General features: G+C 37.0%; 1 protein-coding gene across 20 annotated transcripts in view; it reads left to right on the plus strand.

Annotated features, from left to right (window-relative positions):
• Positions 1-22251, plus strand: part of MBTD1 (mbt domain containing 1) — a 35567-nt gene extending 13316 nt beyond the window's left edge. For 8 of the 20 annotated variants that reach the window (XM_033518715.1, XM_033518720.1, XM_033518722.1 and 5 more), the window contains 12 exons: positions 2200-2317; positions 2939-3073; positions 3547-3635; positions 4994-5228; positions 6463-6518; positions 6801-6905; positions 7698-7851; positions 10324-10406; positions 10718-10952; positions 11546-11623; positions 12391-12471; positions 14682-15360. In XM_033518715.1, coding sequence (XP_033374606.1) covers positions 2200-2317; positions 2939-3073; positions 3547-3635; positions 4994-5228; positions 6463-6518; positions 6801-6905; positions 7698-7851; positions 10324-10406; positions 10718-10952; positions 11546-11623; positions 12391-12471; positions 14682-14983 — 1671 coding nt within the window. In that variant the 3' untranslated portion in view covers positions 14984-15360. Of the gene's footprint in view, positions 1-2199; positions 2318-2938; positions 3074-3546; positions 3636-4993; positions 5229-6462; positions 6519-6800; positions 6906-7697; positions 7852-10323; positions 10407-10717; positions 10953-11545; positions 11624-12390; positions 12472-14681; positions 15361-18335 lie in introns of those variants that run through there. The other 12 variants (XM_015645704.3, XM_015645707.3, XM_015645708.3 and 9 more) reach the window with 9 other exon arrangements.
• Positions 22252-22635: the final 384 nt, after the last annotated feature.

The raw sequence follows: 22635 nt of genomic DNA on the forward strand, positions 1-22635 counted from the left end.
AGTCACCTTCCAGCCAGCAGATAAGTAAGATATAACACTTCTCTAGTGGTGTTTTGAGTTTTTAAAAGCACTCTTCAAACATTGACTGATTAATCAGATCAGACAGAGGAGAGGTGAAGGAAGACAGCTGTCACAGCGCTGGTTTATCCAGGTCTTCCTGCCTTAAGAATATCCCTAATGAGTGAAGGAGACTAAGATGGTGCAGTGTAACAGGTGTGCTGTAAACCACCCCTCAGGACAGTACCACTGTCTGACATTTCTGCAGTGATGCTGCACAGGATGGCTTCCTTCTTGAAAGGGTGAGCCATATGGATTGGTGTAGGAGAACTAGCAGAACCAATGTTTTCACAGACAAGGACAAATTTAACTTTCTGCTATTTCCGTCTATACCAATCCATGCTCTTGGAATGAAATTTCCATTATAGGTTGATGTCAGAAGTGTTGTTCTGATATACTGTTCTCTCTGTATCTACTGAGTAGATGAGCAAGTGGTAAAATGTACTTCAATTGAGTGCAGCTGGGTTATGAAATTATTCAGCATTGTTATTTTTGATTGTTTGGCCTCATCTGTATCTCTAGACAGGCAACAAGGTTTGCTAAAATATGCAGTTTGAATAAGTTTATTTTCCAATTCAATTCAAAAACCTACACATGTCAATCTAGAGAGGGTAGTGGGTATGGGATGGGACTTAAGTTGTATCTGCATGTTTTGTGTGTGAAAATAAGCCATTGTCTTTTCAGTTGGATTTTTCTCAGGCTGCCAGTTGGCAGAAGAGAGCTCTGTGGTCTAGACTGGTGTAGATGGGACATAGCAGAATATGAAGAGACCAAGCTTCAAGAATAAAAACTGGCATACTTATATTTTCTTTAAGAGTTAAAACTAGTTTTAAGTTTTGTATAATATGAAATACTTAAACTAATGAAGTTTTTCCCTTTTTTAAGATAAACTCAGCTTCTAGTGATGCTAGTGGCAATAGCTTTGATTACCAGCAATATTCCAATATTGTCATTTCCAGTTACTCAGGATTAATGCAGATTTCTTCACTTGTAGCTCTCAGCAAAAAATCTCTGCAGTTGGAGGCTATTCCCAAGGACCAGTTCAGTTCTCTGGCTTTGCAAAGAGCTTTGTAAATGAGACACTGCAGAGCCAGAGGATCCCTCCTTCAGTTGCCCCAGTGATAGCTGGGTAATCTCTGAACTGATACCAATTTATTTTTCTCAGAATGAATATGACTGTTGTTACAAAACACCCAAAATATGAATCCTTCTCTCCTTGGTAGTCTCAAGTTTAATGCAGAATGAGAAATTTTCTAGCTTGTTACCAATATAAATTCAGTTGAGTTACTGTTAAGAATTTAGGTTCTTTATCACTGTGCATTTCTGGTATCTACAATACCATCTTTGACTGGCATTTCATGATGCTCTGTTCAACAAAATGTTCTTCTGGAGATAGCAAACTATATGTAATTTCTATCACCAGCTTCTGCAAACCCTTATGAGTTCATCAGGTGGATATTCCTTCTTGTTCCTAACATATACCTCACATGGGACTGTGTGAGGGATCTTGCTGTGCCTTTCCTTCTGTTGTTCATTAAAAAGGTGCCACTCAGAGCCTTCTGTTCTTTTTGCCTGCTTCATGGAGTGATCACTTGCAGGTGATGTGAAAGCCTGTTCCTCTGAGAGGATGTGAACCAGTGGGTAATCAACCCCACCATAATAAATCATGAGAATAGATTAAAAGAAAAAAAATGTAGGCATTCTTCCAGCAGCATGCTTAACTTGCAGAATTTAAAGGTTTTGATGTCTATGCTACAGGTACCATGATTTTCTTGCAAGTAGAATTGCATAGCAATTTCCACTATTCTTACTAACATCAGTAGTTTCTTCCTAATTGAAATATCATAGAATAAAACTGACCTTTGAGAATGTACAATTTGTGTTTGTGCTTAACTGCTATTTAAACTTGGAATGCTATAGGTTTTTTTCAGTAAATATACAAGAATAATTGGATACCATTACAGTATTACACAGTCATCAAATCAAAATCAAAGTAGGTTCTCATAGAAACAATGGTTTCTAACCATATATTATATGTATATTGAATGTTTTGTCTTTTTAAGTTGCTTGTAGAACACTGAGATAACAAAAAAAATATTTTCATATGGTAAGCTGATGACTTTTTAACCCCAACCTTGACAGGCACCCATGGGGACTTGCTGGGGTGATATTGCAGAAGGAGTGCGAGTGGAGGTTCCAAACACTGACTGCAGCCTACCTACCAAAGTCTTCTGGATAGCTGGAATTGTAAAATTAGCAGGTAAATGTGTTTGAATTGAAATTAAAATTATCAAAAGAAGTGTGTGAAGGGATCAAATACTTCAGTCTGTGATCACCTGGTGAGTGTAATGCTGACACTGGTCAGGTTGGCAGAGCTGTGTCTGTAGGTTACACATTGTAGTGCTGTCACTGTTCTGCACTGACTGCTGTGATTCTTGGTTTGGTATTTTTATTATTGCCTCAGAGTGCAGTAAGAGCAGTGCAGAGCAGATAGACTGTTCTAGAGCTTTCAAGAAGCCTCATTATATGAATCACATGTATTGGTAAAAAGTTAGAAATTCAAGGTCACAGATCTAAGATATGAAAAAGCTGATACTGCGCATAATTAATTTTGTCCTCTTATGTACAACTTCTGAAGGTTTATAGTTTAAGAATTTTAATTTTATTTAAATTGTCTTACAAGATAATACATGCACATTTATCAAAGCAATCCATTCTATGCATTAATAGCATCCAGAAATGTGCCGTAAAAAAAACCCTTGCGATTAAAAATTACATTTAGAAAATCAATGTAATGTGCATGATGATTGGTCAAGAAATACTCATACATACTTTATAGTCTTGTTTCATTCTTGTATTTTTTTTTAATGCTTTCTTTCAGGCTACAATGCTCTGCTGAGATATGAAGGCTTTGAAAATGATTCAAGTCTTGACTTCTGGTGCAACATTTGTGGGTCTGACATCCACCCAGTTGGTTGGTGTGCAACCAGTGGGAAGCCCTTAGTTCCTCCTCGAAGTATGTAAATAGTAGCCTTATTTATTGATTTCAAGGTCTCTTTATTAAACTAAATTTGCTCATGGTCCAGATATCAAAGTATTCTTTTATCCTAACAACTCTTTCGATGCTTATGTATTAATAATTTTAACTTTTGGAAAAATAAGAGCTTGGCTGATGCTGAAAGTGTTTCTTGGAGTAGCCCATCTGATGAGACTCAAAGCTTTTAAGATGAGGGTGGGAGCAGTTGGCTAATCAATGATGGGAATATGCACTGATTTTATTTATACTTGGTTATTAAATTCTTTACCCTGGCCCATAAACTTAATCTTGGGTAGCATTCATTCTCTGAAGAGGCTTTTTGTTATTATTGTCATCCAGGCCTTTTAATAGTCATCTGGGATTTCTTGTTTACATATTCCAGGGTCTAATATTGTCTCTAATGACCACAATAAAAAATCAGTGGCTTATTTTTAACCCTTCATTTGTAACAGCCATCCAACACAAATACACAAACTGGAAAGCTTTTCTAGTGAAACGACTTACTGGTGCCAAAACACTTCCTCCTGACTTTTCTCAGAAGGTAAGGCTAATACAATATCAATGATAGGTAAGGCTAATACAATATCAATGATGTTCTGTAAAGAAAACTGCAGCACAGTGTGAAGTAATGAAATATTTTTAGTGGCACATTAGCTCCTCTTGCAGTGAAGGAGATACAGTGGTTTCTTCCCTTAGATACAGTTTTCCTTGGAATCCCATCCCCAGTTACAGCCACACTTGGTCAGTATGTATTTGGAAAACTGTTTGCTCCAGGAAGAATAGCTTTCTATTAAAACTAGTTACTCTATTTTAATTTTAAAATACCCCATTTAAAAAATCCACAGAAAACCCAGAAGTGCTCATGAGTTACCTTGTGATATGTAAGAAAAATGGAAACTGATTTTTCTAATTCAGGAATGATTTTTATCATGCACTAATTCAAGAAACTGAACAGGATATGTTAATATAGTATGGATGTAGAAGGAATAAAGATCATACTTTCACATCTTAGTATTTTTTTCTTCTCTGGACTGGGTTTCTTTCTGTCTTAGTCATGTGGCTTCAGGTGTGGCAGCTGCTGTATAGTGTGCTGTAAGTTTACTTACCAATACTGTGAGATGATGGTGCATATAGTTCTTAGCAGAAATTTAACTGGTTGTTTTACACTGCATATAATGTTTAAAAAACAACCAAAAGCCTTTCTGCAGTTGTTAATTTTTATTTTAAAATTGGCTCAGTTATAAGCCAAATCAAATTGGCAAGATCTCAGTCCTTTGAGGAGTTGGTAATGAAAATGGCAAGTGACAGATACTGATTTTTAAACACAGACTATTTTCACAAAGCAGATTAACATCTGTTTCCTCTCTTTTGTGTATTTTGAAGAAATACTTTTGCAAATGGCCAGCTTTAATTATGTTGAAGGTTTGTTTTCCATGCCTTAAAATGAAGTATTTTAATCCTGTTTTTAAAATGCTGTATTTTAAGTGGATGACAAAGCAAGAACAAAATATCTTGAGGTTTTTCTTGTTAAAGTTGTTTCTCAATGAACTTCACCCATTGTTAAGAACTGAACAAACTTTCATTATGTCAGTGGAAAATTCCCTGAACTTATGTGAGAATTGTAGCTCATCTTAAGGGATGACCTTGAAGCAATTAAAGCATTGTAAGATCTATTCTTAGTTTTCTAAAATATTTTGTTACAACGAAATAGAAGAGAAATAATTTGTGTCATTTCTCCAGGTTGATTAACAAGTACTTCAGTTAAATATGAGTGTGTCAATACTGTGCTTTAGTAGACAGGAAACATATTCCAAATCAGGAAAACAAGAGGATATTCTTACATGGTAGGAGTTTCATTAACAGGAACATTGTTACAGGAGTGTTTTGTGTTGCTTCAAGGTGTCTGAGAGTATGCAGTACCCATTCAAAACTTCCATGAGGGTAGAAGTAGTGGACAAGACGCACCTCTGCCGGACAAGGGTGGCAGTGGTGGAGAGTGTCATTGGGGGCCGCCTGAGGTTGGTGTATGAGGAGAGTGAGGACAAAACTGATGACTTCTGGTGCCATATGTACAGCCCACTCATTCATCATATTGGCTGGTCTCGAAGTATAGGACACAGATTCAAAAGATCTGGTAAGTTTCATTTGGGTTAGAGGTGTTTTGTGGGCAGTGTTGGCTGGGAGGAGTCTGTCTTTAGCAGTTCTATTGCTTGATACAATTAATCAAACTACCTTGAAAAATGGTATTTTAAAATGTTATGTAATGTGGCCCGGGGGGGGCACATAGATAAATTCATTTACCGATTTTATTACGCTCAGGAATTTAAGTTAAAATTATAACATATATAACGGTGGAAAAGCCACAATAATATTTAGATTGATTTCTAGTGTTTAGAAAATTGAATGATAAACAGAGGTCAGCAAACTGTAGACAGAAAAAACTTTAACTGCACAATTCAAGCATGGTGAACTTCACTTTTCATGCTGATGTCTGGAATTACAGCCCTGTTCCACAGACTCCTAGTTTCTTCACATCTAACTCCTTATTTTGTACAATACAATGTGGACAAGTATCTTAGTAGATTAAAAATTTCTATTTACCTGCAAGTTTGAAGACTAATATTTTTTATTGCAGTATTTACATGATTTAGAGTGCATTAGGGAATGGGCTGGGAAAATGAAGTGGCAATCTGATAGAAGAGACACAATTAAGGCTTTTGCTACCTAAAATACAAAAACAACTGTAATTTGAAATAGTTAAGGCTTTTAAACAACAACAACAAAAAATCTGTTTTTTAAATTATTTCTCTGTTTCTTTGAGCTGGTATCCCTTGTCAGAGACAGAATTTCTGTAAAGCATTCCACAGGGCTTCCCTTCAGGGAATGGCCTTCAGTTTTCCTAATGCTTCAACTTCCACTGAAACAATTTATAAACAGATAGATATAGGTACATATAAATACACATATGCATAGTATTAAAAATGATTATATGTAATTAATAAAAATAGGTATTTATAAATGTAATTTTCTGTCATAGCATAGTGCAAAGTTGTTTACCTGCCAATTTTTTGCAAGAGCTTTTATGTAATATTTTTATCAATTTTGTGACATAATCAAGTGGTCCTCTAAATACTGGATATTGGGTTTTATCCATAAATGATGTTTGTGTTATAGATGCAACTCAAGTTGAAGTCAGCAAGGAAAATGGATGGATTATGTCCTCCTGATTTTTGTGGTAGTGTTGCTATAAACTGTGCATCTTCCACACCAGTGATTGTGTGGTATTGGTTAATATATTCAGAAAAATATATTTGCTCTGTGAACAAAACTTCTGAACAATATTATAGTATTATTATTATTCCTTGTAGATATTACAAAGAAACAGGATGGACATTTTGATGCACCCCCACACTTATTTATGAAGGTGAGTTCAGTAGCTAGAGCACTCTTCACAGACTTGATTAAGGGCCTTCAGTTCCTGTTGTGTGTAAACCAGACCTGAAATTCTATTGACATCCTGGCCCAGCATAAGCATTTCTGCTTTTATTTCTGCTTTTATTTCTGCTTTTATTTCTGCTTTCATACCTCCTTGAATAAGCAAAGGTGATAGGACATATTTCAGTCTATTGCTTTGCAAGTGTGGGGTATGTTTTGTTCCAGGCTCATTAAATTTCTTTGTTTCTGCTGCTATTCTGTAATTCTTTAGGTAAAAGAGGTTGATGCAGCTGGAGAGTGGTTTAAAGAAGGAATGAAATTGGAAGCTATAGACCCCCTAAACCTTTCAGCAATATGTGTGGCAACTATCAGAAAGGTAAGAATGGGGATGTCTTTTGGGGAGGCACAGAGGAATCCTTTTTCCCTAACCTTTATTCAGTCTTGAAACAAAAGGCTCAAAACCAAAATTAGCGGAGTTCATTCACACAGTGAATGGGATATGTCTGTCAATTGTTTATATACAACTGCTATGAAAATATGCTCATATAAATTTGACTTTAAATTCTGGAAATTCAGCCTTACCTTTAATTAGAATGTATTTGTGAGATGAATGTGCAGGAAAATATTCTGCTAATTATACCAAGTGTTTTGCAACTGTTCAAAACCAAACTTCATCTTGCAGAAGTCTATGAAGATATTTTAAAGCTGTCCTTCTTTCTTAGCTTGATTGAAAGGGAGCCAATCCATGTGAAATCTGCTTTAAAAGAGAAAATGTAAAAAGCAGCTTATCTGAATTGTTTAACCTTTCTAGTGAGGAGGAGTATGGTTATGATTTTGAGTAATGGTGTATTGAATATCTTTGCAAGCTGAAGAATAGATTGAGTTATAAAGCTTTAGAAGTAGAACTGATGTTCACAAGAAAAATAAACTGGAGATCAGAAAAAGGAAATGTTGATCTCATGACTTGGTGGTTGTCAAAGGTACATGTAGCAGTTGTCCTGGAGACAGGTGTGATTTGGAGGGTTTTTGTTATAATTTAATGTCCTTCTAAGTGTGTTTCTATTGTTATTGAGTTGGTTTCACTCTTGAAACATGGCATGCTTGCTTTCTAGCTTTCTCACCCTCAACTGAAGGTATTTAATGTGGAATTTTGTTTTTCTTTACCAAGGTGTTAGCAGATGGCTATCTTATGATTGGGATTGATGGCTCAGAAGCAGCAGATGGGTCTGATTGGTTTTGTTACCATGCCACTTCCCCTTCTATTTTCCCTGTTGGTTTCTGTGAAATTAACATGATTGAACTAACTCCACCCAGAGGTACAGGTAGCACTCTGACACCTTTTATTGTGAATATTGCTCAGTGATACTGTATGTGCCATATGCTCTATTTCTTAACTCAGCCTACAAAATTCAGATCTCTTCTTAGGACTTTCTCAAGTCTGAAACAAATACAGCAACTTTACTTTGAAGTAGTCTAAACCTGAGGTAGCCAAGTCTTCATTCAGAAAAAGTAAGATTGATTATTGGCTGAAATAATTTGCATTTTCTGTCAGAAATCGAGGATTCCATTAAATCAATGGGAAGTATGGGAATCACTAAAAGGGCAATTCAGAAACTGTCACTGTTTGGGAAGTCCTGGCCACCAAAACAATTAATGAATATTGTAAAGAATCTCAGGCCATTTCATGACTTTGCCAATCAATTTTTGGAAGGCTATGCACAAAATTGAGCTTTAGGGACTGTACACTGAATGTGTATACTGAATTTCCTCTTGAGGAAAAGCTGTCTGTTCACAAGCACATGTGCCTACAGAAGACTGCCTCCCTTTTCCCATTTTTTCCTTGGTCTGGTATTTTTTAAGAGGATCATAGCTGTATAACAGCAGATGACAATAATTTTCTATGGCTTTTTCCCTCCATTCTCATTCTTGCAGGCTTCTACTTGTATTTAATGAATTCTCTTTCTAGGTAATAACTACAATGTAATGCAACATGAAGAAAGTAATTTCATATTATTTTTGTTGTTGTACAGTGACAACTCTGTCACCCTAGATTGTGTGGAAAGTGCAGTTATACACATTTAGTTTTATTTTTCAGTCAGCTCATTTAGTGAATTTATTGCCTAGAAATTAATGGGCACCAGCATCCCTCAAAAATCTGAGGTGCAGAGACTCTTCCAATAGAAGTTTTTATGGGAGGAAATGCTTGTATATCAATATCAATACATACCAATCAATTTAGAAATACATATATGAAACTGATGAGACAGATTAAGAGAAAAACTTGCCTTTGGTGATGAGACTACCTCTTTGCCCTTGAAACACTACTTTCAGAATGTGCATTTTGTTGTTAGCACATTTATGATACTTAGTGTTTCTTGTATCATGGCAATCTAATTCTTTACCTCCATGTACATTTTCCCTTTTACTGCAGTTTTTCCTAAGTCCTGTGTCATCAGTGAGAGGTGATTATAAATCACATATGGAATAATCTAAAACTCATTTGGAAGAGGAATTAGTAGCAGTAAAATACAGAGTATAATACGCATTAGCATTTTTAATAGGATCAAAGTGATCAAAGCTCCTTAGCTCTAACGTGGAGGGTATTTTGCTTTCCAAATTATGGGCTGGAAAATGGACAGTTTCTTAATTCTGCCTGGTCTGACAGAGCCCACATGCACATTTCCTGTGTGTGATGAACTTGAGTACAAATATATTGGTATAGCAGAGGACTGTTACATTAACAAAATCATTAATATGTAGAACTGATACAATATTGCCCTTATTAACACTTCAGCTGCATTCGTTCATGCAGTTATTCCATAGCCACTGTGAGCACTTATCCAAGTTGCACTCTTATCCAAGTCCATTGTGGATAACTTCAGTTCCTGTGAAATCACTGGACTTTGCAAAGCTCATTCCTCCCAAACATCTTCATCCCATGCTGAAATCAGTAGAAGATGAAGGTGCTTAGGCATTTTGAGGGATGGGGTTGAATTTTGGGCTGTGGGTACTGAGCGTGGCAGTCCTCTGCTCCCACAGAGGTGAGATCCAGAGCTCTCCTGTAGCTCCCATGCCATGCCCAATGCACTGCAAATTTTCAGGATTCACTGCACACTGCTGCAGAAATATCCTTCAGGCTCTTGTTGCTCTGGCTAGAATTAGAGAATTACTAGTTTAAGCAGTTGTTGAAGTTGCCCAAAGGAAGAGATATTCCTGTGTTTTATTATTTAATTATTCCTGATATTCAGTAGCAGCTACATATATTTTTGAGAGATCATTTTCTTCCCTTTATAATAGCTTTAAAAAAATCCTCTAGTTTTCCATATTACATATTACTGCTATTTTTACCCTTATTAAACTTTTAAAATATCCATGTTTATTCTTACTATTTTGTTCCTGACAATTTAAGTGTTTCAATAGTGGAGCTATTTCCCCACAGAGAAGAAACTGGATGTTCATAGTTGTGTGATCTGTCCTGGGTAATTTGTGTAGGGCATTTGTAGAGATAAGAATCTTCATGGACAAAAAACTTCCAGTTTAAGTGATTAATCTTAACTTAAATGATACCTTTTATGTTACCTAGTACTTCATTCTTCTTGTTTGTTGCAAATGGGCAATGTCCAGGTGGCTCTTTGTCCCTTAGATCAAAGCTCAGAGAGTGGAAGTTTCTGATACTAATGTTTGACTTTTGTTGTCTTTTTAGCTGTAACACACTCCCAATATGCTATTTTTGCTGTTGTCCTTACTCATGGAGTTTGCAGTTGATGTATGAAAATGTTGTTTAAAATTCACAGGTTATGCAAAACTCCCTTTTAAATGGTTTGACTACCTCAGGGAAACTGACTCAATAGCAGCACCAGTAAAGCTCTTCAATAAGGTAATGAACTTACACGTATTTGTACTAGAATTAGTATTTTCTTGACATTTTTGCATAGTGCGTGGGATGGAACCATTTGTTAAATATAGTTTTGAAAAACTAAAACTTTTAACCATAAGAACCATTTGAGTAACCAAAGGTTGACATCTCTGAAATCAGAGATTTCAGATGCAGAGGTACAGGAAACTTCGTCAACAATACTTGTTTTTTTTTCTATATTAAGTCCATTGAAATCTCCATTTCAGCATTGTGCTTAAACCATCTTAAAGAAAATGTCTTTTTACTGATGTTTGCCTTCTTTGCTTCTCCAGGAAGTTCCAAACCATGGGTTTCATGTTGGCATGAAACTGGAGGCTGTAGATCTGATGGAGCCTCGCCTGGTGTGTGTGGCCACAGTGACGCGCATTATCCACCGGCTTCTGAGGATACACTTTGATGGGTGGGAAGATGAGTATGATCAGTGGGTGGATTGTGAGTCCCCAGATTTGTATCCTGTGGGATGGTGTCAGCTCACTGGATACCAGCTCCAGCCTCCAGCACCACAGTGTGAGTCCTTTATCAATAATGGAAATTAATTTCATGGGGGCTCATTTTCCTAACCTTTTCCAGTTATGTTCCTAGGCACAACAAATATAGGAAAAAATCTTGCTAATGCCTGGAAGTTAAAATTCACAGTTCTCATCTTTCCCACTTTGATTTCTAAAGTACTTCTGAGTGTTTTTTACTCTTTTTTCAATGCCAGAAGAGGCTGATTTGATGCAGGGGGAAAGCCACTTGTCAGTTCTGGAGGATCCAGCTGAGAATTTATATTGCTTTAACACTGCCAATGTATCTGTTTCTGAATTTGATGGAACTCAGCCTGTGCAGAAGCAGTATCTTAATTCATTACATCACGACTTGTCCTGTCATATCAAGTGATAATAATTGATAAAATGCATTTAAAGAACTGGTTTTTAGTGAGAGGGTAATGTGAGAGCTCATATTAAGTACTTTGATGCAAGTTGGTTTCCTATAGTAAGTTTCTTCTTTGTTCAGTCACTGAGGAAAAATTCTGTAACTGTGTAGCAGCTTTGACACATTCTAATTTTTGTTTTAATAATTACCATGAATTTTGAATTCTTCATTTTTTTTTTTTGCAGCATCAAGAGATAGCCAATCAAGTTCATCTAAACAGAAGAAGAAAGCTAAATCACAACAGTACAAAGGACATAAGAAAAGTGGGTGACAAAATAGTGTTTGCACTTTACCTGTTGTTTTAAAGTTTGTGGTCTCTACCTAAGTCCCTGTTCTATTTGGAAATGTTTGTGTCTAAATAGGTGTTATGCTTAAAGGTGCAGTATGCCACAAAAGGAACTTTTTCATTGAGAATAACCATTTTTTATAACTTGTGATAGGGTAGATGTTGCTGATAATAATAATATATGAATTGTAGATGGACAATGGTTAAAATATTTTTGTGTTCTGACATAATTTCAGTTAAATAATATATTGGCTGTGTACTATATTGGTAGCTGTACTGCCTTGTACAAAATACTCAGGTATCAAAACAGTTTTCCCTCTGTTCTCTGTAACACAGGTGAAGGCAAAAGAAGCAAGTTGCTGGGATAAGAAAGAATGAGGTGTAGAAAATTTAAATTATCATCTAACTGGCTTCTCTTTGAAACAAAAAAGCTATTTATTTGCCAGGTTTTTTGGTTTAGGCATCTATGTAAATTAAGCTTTTGTATTATTACTTTCAGAAGCAAAAAGCATTGCTGTATGTGGCTGTTCTTGTCACAGTAAAACACAGTAATGATATTTTTAAGAATCTGCAGTGTTCAGGTACTTTCCACAGTAATTGATTCCCTTGGAATCAAATTGTCAAAATATAAAATTAGCTTGCTTAATTTAGTCTTGTTTCTAGAATGTTTTGTTGTATAGAACTAATGTGAGAAATTAAAACCTTGTCTTCCTGGTGAATTTGTGAATGGATCTATGTATTCAGGCCAATTGGAACCTTCTTCCCCAGTCATTGGGAATACAACCTTTGCTGTGTTGATCTTTGGGCATGAAAAGAAGTTGGCTGGTGAGTGCCACAGATAAAACAGGTGTCTGGGAAGTTCTTAGAACCTCTTGTTAAGTGCCTCAAACATTACACTGGTTTTCCTTTCTGCTGTTGGAGGAAATAAACAATAAAATAAACAGTAAAATCCAGATCCTTTTTAGAATCTTGCAGCAGTATTTTTTAAATAGGATTCAGGTACTGGAAAACTCCTGATTTGAGAATATCCATGGAAAGCTGTGAGTGCTGTTGCTTTAAGCTAGGGAAATATGGGTCTGTGGTTAATTGCCTTTGTGTAGTACCTAGTTTTGGGTAATTCTGCACTGTCTGAGCAGATTTTGTTTAGCAAGCTGTTCTAGATTATCATACTCCTTAACTTTTCTCTTTCCTAATACCTCTGCTGGTTTCTTGTTACCAGTCTTACAGTAAGTGTGACCCAAACCCGGAAAATTAATTCCTCTTACTTAGTGCCATAGGAAGCTTTAGTCTAGGGAAATTTGTTCTTCATTTCTCACTAACCTAAGATAAATGTTGCCTGTGGAAGCAAGGAAAACTTCTGAGTGTGTTCTGGACTGTTTGCTCAATACTAAGAAATCCTCTTAATTGCTAGAAGGTGAGAGAACAAGGTCATGAGCAGTTAGAGCCAGCTGCCTCCTATATGGGTTTTCTCTAAGTAGGTTATGGCAATAGAAGTGCTGAGTCACAGGAAATAATGCTAAAAATGTCTTCTGAAGCTTTTTCTTGTTCAGCACTTAGAAATAAAATAGGAAGTTATTTTGTAAAGGATTTCAGTCACAAAACCATATAATGCAGCCATGTTTTTATGGTACCATGTAAAGTCACACAGATGATTAACAAGAAACTCTGTCTTAAATTCGATTCGTTTTAGCAGGACAGGGTTATTTCCACACATTTTTCTCATGTGCTCACAACACTGCCCAGGATGTCAGAGTCATTCTGCTGTGTGTAACGATGCAGATTTCTGCTGCAATGTCTCCTCCTTCCTGGGAGCACTGGGAGTACACATGTTTGCTGGGAAGCAGCACTGATTGCATCGTAAACACTTTGGGAATGCTTTTGGGGATACTTGAGAATCTCCCCCAGTTCCCTTTCCAGTAGGGTTTGTTTCAGTGAGTAGGGTTTTGTGCTGTGTGCCTGCTGCTCAGAAGGCTGTGCAGGTGACTTTTTGAATGGTAACCTGCTAGCATGCCTGGATAATTAATTAATAATGAAAGGATGCAATATCTGCTGGCATTGTCTGCTTCCTCTTGGGTGTATATATCAGAATAACGTTACTGAAATGATAATCTGACCTCCATATTTTCAAGGCTGGGATTCTGTAGACACCATTCTGCCTCGTTAATCTCTCTAAAAGGCTCACCCTGCAGTTGTGTTATAAGAATATTTAAGCAGGGTGGTATCTTTAGCATATGCATAATCAGTTACCTTCTCAGGGCTGGGCTTTTCTTTGTCTGTCTGACAGTGCTTATAGGGCTGAAGCATCAGCAGCCATAGTTTGGATGTAGCTGAAAGCACTGATTTGTGGTACAGATCCTGTACCCTCAATACCACAGAGAACATGCCTTGAGCACAGAATGGGAGCATCTTAGTGATAAAGGAGAAACATGGTAATTTGTATGGGAAATGTTTTAATTACATTTTTTCATTAATGCAGTCTTAAATAATTTGAGGGCATTTTAGAAGTTTTTTTCTACGCTGGAATGGTTATTTGTGTTTGTAAGGCACTGTAAAAATGGGAAATACCATTCTAAGAGAATTAAGAGAGTGTATTTTTAGGGGTGATAAACATAATAATCCTAGAAAGGATTATTTCCCCGGATGCATCCTTCTGTCTCTTAGGCACACACACTGAAACAACTGCAGCCTGAAACTAAGCCAAGATATCTTGGGTGTCCAGGCAGAGGAATGTGACTGTGCAGTATAGCTGCAGCAGAAATAATTCACTGCATTTATATTTCATTGTTAGAGCATGAGATAAGTGGGTCATGGTATTAAGCAATGCCCTTGAGGTCCTACCTGTAATCTGTAGAATTCAGGGACTAGAGTGTGGTTGTGGAGAACAATATTCCCAGTAATAACTGAGTGGTGCCATTGTCCAGGCCCTGGTTTTTGAGAATGGGTGAATATCAATCAGAGCCATTTCTCAGTAAACAGTCAGAGTTGCCTGATGCACTTTAACCCGAGCGTTTATTTTAGTTTGACTTGATGTTTAGAGAGGAAGATACCAGTTGGGAAGAAACCTGTCAGTTTGTCCAGCCCACCCATGGCAGGTGAGGTGCGGAGGAGCTTCTCTGGGGATGACGAGTTGATTCCTCCTCCATACCGAGCCCTTCCAGCACAGACAGCCCCTGAGGCCTTCCAGCCTCCCAGGAATAGCCAGGAGTTCAGTCCCAGCCTCCAAACAGGTAACTGGTCACAGCAGTGTGTCACTGCAGAGTGGGAAGCTATGGTCCAGGGTGTCGTGCTGACTCATCCATTCTTTCTTTTTTCTGTTTTTTTTTCCTTCGAATTTTAGTTGGTTTAGTTTTTCTGTTAGAGAGCTTTCCATTCTCACTGATGCACCATGTCACTGAATTAGTCATAGCAGAGGGTTGCAGCTGGTTTAGAACTGGTGAGGAAGAAGGTTGTGGTGTGGGTTACTGAGAATTCCAGGGAAGCTCTGCAGGGTGTTAAAAAAATGCATTCTGTAAAACTGAATGGTAATGTGGATCTGGGAATATTGGATGTAAATAGGTCATTACTGTGTATTATCCTTTGCAGAGAAAATAACTATGCTGTAAATAAACTTTTTTGTCTTTGTATCAGAAAAAGGCACTTATCTGGGAAAATATCTTTGGAAAGTATTGTTTGAACTTTTGTGGATTACTGAGAAAATATATTTGAAGCCATGTAGTTGTGCATCTGTATGAGTGAGCAGAGAAAACTCTTAAAATTAATCAGTAATACTGAGGTAGATTAAAATTTTGAACTTTAGTATAGTTTACATAATATAATCAATCTTCAGTTATACAGATTCACTTTGAGGATCTGGTAGTTTTTCTCTTCCCTTTTCCTGATGTCTCTGGCAACGTAATGCAGCAAATTATTGCTAACAAATATATTGTGGCAATAGGAGCTGTCAGACAAGCTGGATGATGTTCTTCCTGCAGGACAGTTGCCAGGGTTGATAGATTTAACTTCAGATTTGCTTGATTACTCCCTTAAGCTTGCCTTAGTCTGCACAGGCTGCTCTGTCAGCACTCTGTAGACTCTGGAATACATCCAGAATATCTGTTATCCACTAACAAACTGGGATAAAATCACATGCCACCTTAGGGAAGACCTTTACTCTCTTACACACACTTCTCAAGGACACCTTTAGTTTTGTTTCATGTTCCTACTGGTGTGTACATACCGTGTTTAACAGAGCCTTTGATGCCAAAGAGAAACCTTGCTCAGGGGAGAGTGTTCTGGAGCATCTGTTTCTGCACTATTGTTCTTATGCCAAATCTACACCTGCATTGCATTTCTACAGTGTGATGACATACACAGTCAGAATTTCTGTGTCATTAGATCTTACAGTTCCTATGAAACACCTATGTTTTCCTTGGTTTCTGATACTCAGTGCTTTCTAGGATCAATTGAGGGGAACTTTTCAACACTGAGTTTTGGTAAGGCTGGATAAAATTAATTTTGTTTGTGCTGTAGCCTTCATTGTCCAAAGATGTTTGTGTTTATATTGAAACAAGCAAGACCATACCTTTTCAGACTCTTGGAAGGAGACATCACCTTGATACCATCTAATCAGTTTAGAACATGTTTGAGATTGGCCAGAACTCGTTAATTACACACATATTCCTCAGCATCATTCATTGCCTGATACTGCAGTAGCTGTAGGACATATGCAGGCACAGTGCAGGGGATGTTCCCATGGCTTTGAATGGAGTCAGCAGAAGATTAGTAACAAAACATCAATTCTGAAACTTCTTGTCCATGGGAGAAATCAGTAAGGTTCAAACCCAATTCTTTCCCCTTTTGCATTGTCATGAGCACAGGAGACAGGTTCAGCACTTCTTTACCTTGGTATGTATAAAGTGGTTTTTCTCTCTAGCAAATTCCTGGTGCTGCTTTAGGGTGCATGAATACTTGCATCTTTCAGTCATCTGAAATGATCTCTTAAGCACTGAAATTCACCTGTTGGACTGCTTAATTGTTAAAAAAAACCTACAGCCAGCCTGGCAGAGGAGTCTGTTCCCAGAGATTCACCCAAGCATGTAGGTGAAGCATATTGCTCCATTTGTGTTGGTTTTGAGAGGTCATGAGGTTTGAATGTCATGGCATCAGACAGTCTGTCACTGTGTCCTGGCAAATCACTGAGACAATGTAAAAAGGGAGTACCTGGCCCATCTGCATTCCTTTTCCTTCAGTTGGATGACTTCCATTAGTTTGCCTTTTTCTTCTTTCAAGTAATTTGGTGTGTAGCTGTAACTGAGCTTTTCTAATGAAAGATTGTAGTTAAAAGCTATATAATAAGAACAAATGAAGTAATATATAATTAAATATCTAAGTGTCAGGACTTTGGTTCAAATGAGCCAGAGACAATCCAAATGATGACAACTGCTGTTATTCCTGTACCTGCAGGAGCTTCCTGCTTGGGTGGAGAGAAGGGAAACAAAGTGCATGGTGGGTTGCTGTGTATCCCTGACCTCTGTGTAGCCTTTGCTTAAATCATTGCAGCATAGCCAAGTAGCCAGTTGTGTGTCTTATCATTTAGACAGCCCCCCAGAGATCAGGAATCTTGGTCAGAATTGAGCATGAGGCAGGGAAAAGTATTAGAGAGAAAAAAAATAAGGAAAGGATTGTGGGCTGTGTAGGTGGGAGGAGGAATCTATTAAAGAAAGATGAGGAGAGCTTGCACTGTGCTGCAGCAACTTTTGACATCATCTGCTATCTTAGTTTTCAAATTTTATTTTTATTTAGCTCAGGAGCTTGTTTCAACTTAGAATATTTATAAAAGAATAATCAAACAGCTTGTAAATTACTGCAGGGTTATCAGTAGCAGCAGTTTCTGGGTTGGGGTATTTTCCTTTCACTGCATATTTCTGCATTTCAAAACACATTGACAATGTATATAAACTTTATATTCAATAATTATGAACTTTGATACTTTTCTCATTCATTTGGTCATAGCAAATCATTTATTTTTGTATAATCAACCCTTTAATGTGGGTACTGCACCTTTAATGAAGGTTTACATGTTTTGTTTTCAATGTTCTTTTCATTGTGCTCATATTTTGATTATCATCTCTATTCATTAATGAAACTGAAAAAGTAATTGTGACATTATTGCTGTTCATAGCATCTTTGTCTTGATCTCATTTCTATTAAATTTTACAAAATAAGAGAGAAGAATAAAACTAAAAAATTGCTTTAATGAAACCTACCTTCTGTGATCTTAAAATTGTAGTGATGGATTGAGAAATCTTTGTCAATATATTTTGTTGTCTCACATAGACTGTTGGCAGTAACTGGGCTAAGTAGTTTGAATTGTAGGTTAACTGTTGGCCATTTCCAATCTCATTTTCACTTGCATAAAGACTAAATAAGAAGCAAAGTGGTTTAAAATACTCAGTTCTTGAGGAAATGTGGTAGAGAATATATTATTGTAAGTAATTTGAAATCTGTTAATATTAGAGCATAACTTAAAGCCATCTGCACTCACAGTGTCTGTTCTCCGTGGGGTCTTGAGTATTAAAGCATCACTAAAATGCAGAATATAAGAAAATGGGGGATCTGGGATGCTCCCTATATCAGTAATATTAAGTAAATTTAAGGAAAAGTTGCACTTTACATGGTATAAATGTTTAATGTGAATTTTTGATTTGTAGTGACTTCGTTACAGCTGAAGGAGGAATTGCTGGATGGAGAGGAATACAGCTTCCTGCAGGGAACATCTGACCAGGAAAGCAATGGCTCTGCCAGCTACTACATCAAACAGGAACCCTGAGGCAGCTCCCAGAGTGAGGGGCACAGCATTGGTGACAGGAAAAGAACCTTTCTCCAAGACTGACTGATTCTGTTCCCACTTGGATGGTGCAGTTCAGGTGACTGTGCCTGGGGTGCTTTGCTAAATGTAGATGAATTAGACTCAGTTCAGAATTTTTTGGAAGGGTGGGGAAACTATTTTAGTGAAAAAGATTTTTCAATTTATTAAAAACAAAAACAAAGGACACTTTTGTGTTGTATTTGAAGCTTTTGAAAGAATTTTGTAATATTTTCAAGTTCAGATTTATTGTGCATTGTTAACAAGAACTGAAATTCTAATTTTTTGGTAAGATTAAAGTTTATTTAGCATGATTGTGGGAAGCAGTTGGAGGAAGATATAGTTGCAAATACAACTATGAACTGTCATAACAAATGAACCTTTTTGGTACAAGTTGGGAGACTTTTAGACTCTTGTGAACTGCACTGGTCACGCCTCTGTTTTTTTAATTGTGAAAATAAGGCTTTAAAGCCCTGATTTATAGACATAAATTATATGTGGAAGACAGTCCTGTAAAGCTCTACTCAGTGAGTAGCCCCAAGTGCAACGGAGCCATCGCCTGAGGAAGATTTTAACTTTTCAAGGTGTTTTTATTTAGTTTAAAATACCCTTTTTTATATAAGGTCTTGTTTTTTAACGTTCCTTAGTGTCTGATTCAGTGCCCATTAATATCAGTAGCTTTGTCTCCGTTGACCGCAGTGGGCATTGGATTGGATCTACAAAGTTCTTGTCTGTATATGAAGTCTGTAGTCTTGGAATGCTTCAGTAAATGTTTACAGAGCCCTATGCCAAACTGGAATTTGAGAAAATTCTCTCATGGGAAGATTAGTTGTAGCTCTGAATTTTGACTGAAGAAGCAGCTTAGATAGACAGTCACTAAGGACTCCCTTGGTAGTGGGAAGGAACTTGTGAGTATTCTAGTGTTTTTGTTTTTTGTTTTTTTTCCATTCAGAAAGCCCTAAATGATTCCTTACCATCTTAAATATTAATCTGTGACCATTCAGAACTGATGTGCTACATGGTTTCAGGTGAGCTGAAAGGAGCCCTACATTGTGGATTAAAAAATAGTTCAGTCCTGCATAACCTGAAATATTCATGTCTTGCTGCTATAGTGTAACATAGGAGTTGAGACTTGAGAACAGTATCAAAATCACATGGTTTTTTAGTCTGTAATTCATAAACTGCATTTGCCTGTTGCCTGGAATTCTTGTCTCATGTTAAGCATCCCATTAGTCCCACCTGGTCAGCTTCCAGATTTTTACACGGCTAAAGTCACATGAAAGGGTGAAAATGATGACCGCTTAAACATAAATTATTTTTGCTCTTAATAATCTTAAGGAGCTCTTAATAATTTAGATTTTATGTTTCCATATTTTTAACTTTCATACATTTTTGTAAATGGAGTTGATGAATGAGGTGGTTGATCAGCCCTGCAGAGCTGTGACTGGAAGAATGTGCATCAAGAGCTTTAGCTTTTACCAGTAAGGTTCATTAACTAAACTCTCAGGAATTATCTCATAAGTTCTATAAGTGCTTCTGGGTCTTCACAGGTCCCCTTCAGAGCAGTACAATGATCATCTAACTCTTGACCATAAATTAGGGCTTAAAAAAAATTGATCAAAAATTATTAACATCTGTATTCCTACAGCCTAAGAAATGCTTTAAGGATATCAACCCACAGAGCCCCAGGAGACCATTTTTGTATATTGTTGTTTGAGCTTAAAATAAAAGTGCATAGAAAGTTGAAAACCAGCAATTTGATTATTTTCTAAAATATTGCTCCAGCTTTGGGTACATAGTATTGATGATATGCACAGGTTTACCTCATTCTATGCAAGAGGGGTTAATTATGTAAAGTTTTGTATTTACTACTGGAAGTAAAACATGTCCTGTATAGTGTAGGAATGTCTGGAATTCTTTTCTCCCTTACTGGTAAAATTTCTTAAATAACGACCTGTTTTTAACAACAGTTTCTTCTATTTACGGAATCTGTTAATCTGATTACATGAATCTATGACTTCAGGTGGTAAAGACATTTTAGCTCTCTAAAACAGCCATAAAAAGGGCTTTGTTGGACCTGGTAGACTTCAAATACCTTATCTCAGATTCTGACCCATCCATGATGTTTATTTTGAGCAGCCTAGATTGGAGAACTGGGATTAGAGACCTTTGTAGTGACACTTTGAGCCTTGATTGTTTTACTGTGTTCTCAATTTAATCTGCTGTAAAATACAGCTAGACAAGCATTGATTTCATTTGGTAAGTATAGCACTATTGATTTTTTCTTTAATTTTTTTTAATGCAACATCTTGCAGGTTGTCCCAACAGCTGGAACAAGGTTCTCACAGTCTTACTTTTCTTCTCTCATCAACAGCTTCTGACTTGAGTAGAAAAACTGTTGCATTAATTAGTGTGTAATAATGTCTAAATAATGTAGAAGGTCATGCTAGTGAATGAGTGAGGTGCATTGCCAGGTCACTAAATTGAGTATTGCCCTCAGTATTGCCTAGGCTTATCCCTGATTTCAGAGTTGGTCTTCAAATGTCAAGAGGGAAAATTAGTCCTTAACATGCTTCCTGTGTTGGGAGAAATGTAAGAATCTGTTCTAAAGTCTGTCAGTCTTTATAATATTCTTTTATTCATCAAACACTAAAGTCTGTGAGGTGATGTATGTTCTCAGCTACCTGTGTGACTTCAGCAGTTGGTGAAATGTCTTTTGTGTCTCTGAATTCATAATATGCTTCAGTTGTGTAATTGTCAAGTACGGTGACATCTGTGCTAAGCAAACCATGGAAGGAGCAGCTGGAAGTCACTTGCTGAGGAGAGGCTCAGCAAATTGGTACCAGGGATGTGATCCCCAGAGAGCCTGTGGGGTGTCCCTCTGGCAGCTCCCTGGCTTTGCAAAGCATTCCCATGGCTCTGGGATGTTTCTCTTGGCTTTCAAGCCATGCTCCCCGGCTGAGAGAGCAGCAAATGTTGGACACCTGAAACCTTCAATGGGGTCGGACTCATTTTGGCATTTGGCACAGCAGGTTTTTCTGACCATGAGGCAGCCTAAGCCCAGTCCCTGACTTGGCTGCTGCCCCTTTTATTCTTCCAGATCTCTCTGCTGATCTTTCATTATTATTTTCAGAACTCTCTAACCTGTTCCTTGCTGCATCTGAGGAAAGCTACAGCAGTTATTGATTCCTTGTTCTACAGATACTAACACGGGTTTCAGTGTTTGTTTTGGTTTTTTTATTGTTTTCTGTGATGTGAATACCCTCCCTCAATCTTTGTACAATGGTGCTAATATATTTGGTAACAATCCTTTATTGGGAGGGGATTTTAAAAAACTGTGATTTCAGCTGAATTTTTCTTCCTTTTGATTTTTTTTCATATTTAAAATGAAAAGCCACAGCCATTTATACAAAAAAAAAAGCCCCCTGGGAAAATGTTGGGGCGGGAATCAAGATTAAACAAATGGGTTTTTACATCATTTCTGTATGTATTTGATATATAGATCAATACCTGTATAAATTTAATCTTTTATTTTCTTGGTAATTTGTGTGGTCAGTGAGAGAGTATTTAAAGCTTTCTCATGCAATGTACATAACTCAGTGAAAAAATGCTTTTGGAGAAATTAATGTTACTTTCATTTTTACGAGACTGCAGATTTTCAGCATGGATGTGAAAAGCATTAAAATTATAACTTTGTGTACAAGATGAAAATAATTCACTAAATTTGCCTTTTTTACACAAAATAAAAATGATTAAAAGTCTTTCTGAATAGTGATTGTTTTGTTTAAAAGTAACTCTTAGCCCTATTAAAAATACCCACAATCTCTAAAAACATGAGTAGTTTAAGTATGTTGGTGTGACAACAAATCATTTGAGGCCCTGAACACAAGGCAAGGGCTTTGATAAGACAAGGTGTACTAGATAAGCATGTCAGAGAGCAACCTTTGCATTCTGTCTCATTTCATTCAGTATTAATATTTGTGTAAGGAGGGAAATTTTGTGGTATCTCTTTTTCCCTCTAGCTGTGTTGGAAGTAGCTCCATCCTCCCTTCAGCTCTCCCTCTGCAAATTTGCTTCTGCTCGAGTCCAGCAGCTGTGCCAGGGTCATGTGTCAGTGGCTCCCAAATGACTAAAATTACTTGGAC

This window comes from Parus major, chromosome 18, assembly GCF_001522545.3.
Source record: "Parus major isolate Abel chromosome 18, Parus_major1.1, whole genome shotgun sequence".
Taxonomy (NCBI): domain Eukaryota; kingdom Metazoa; phylum Chordata; class Aves; order Passeriformes; family Paridae; genus Parus; species Parus major.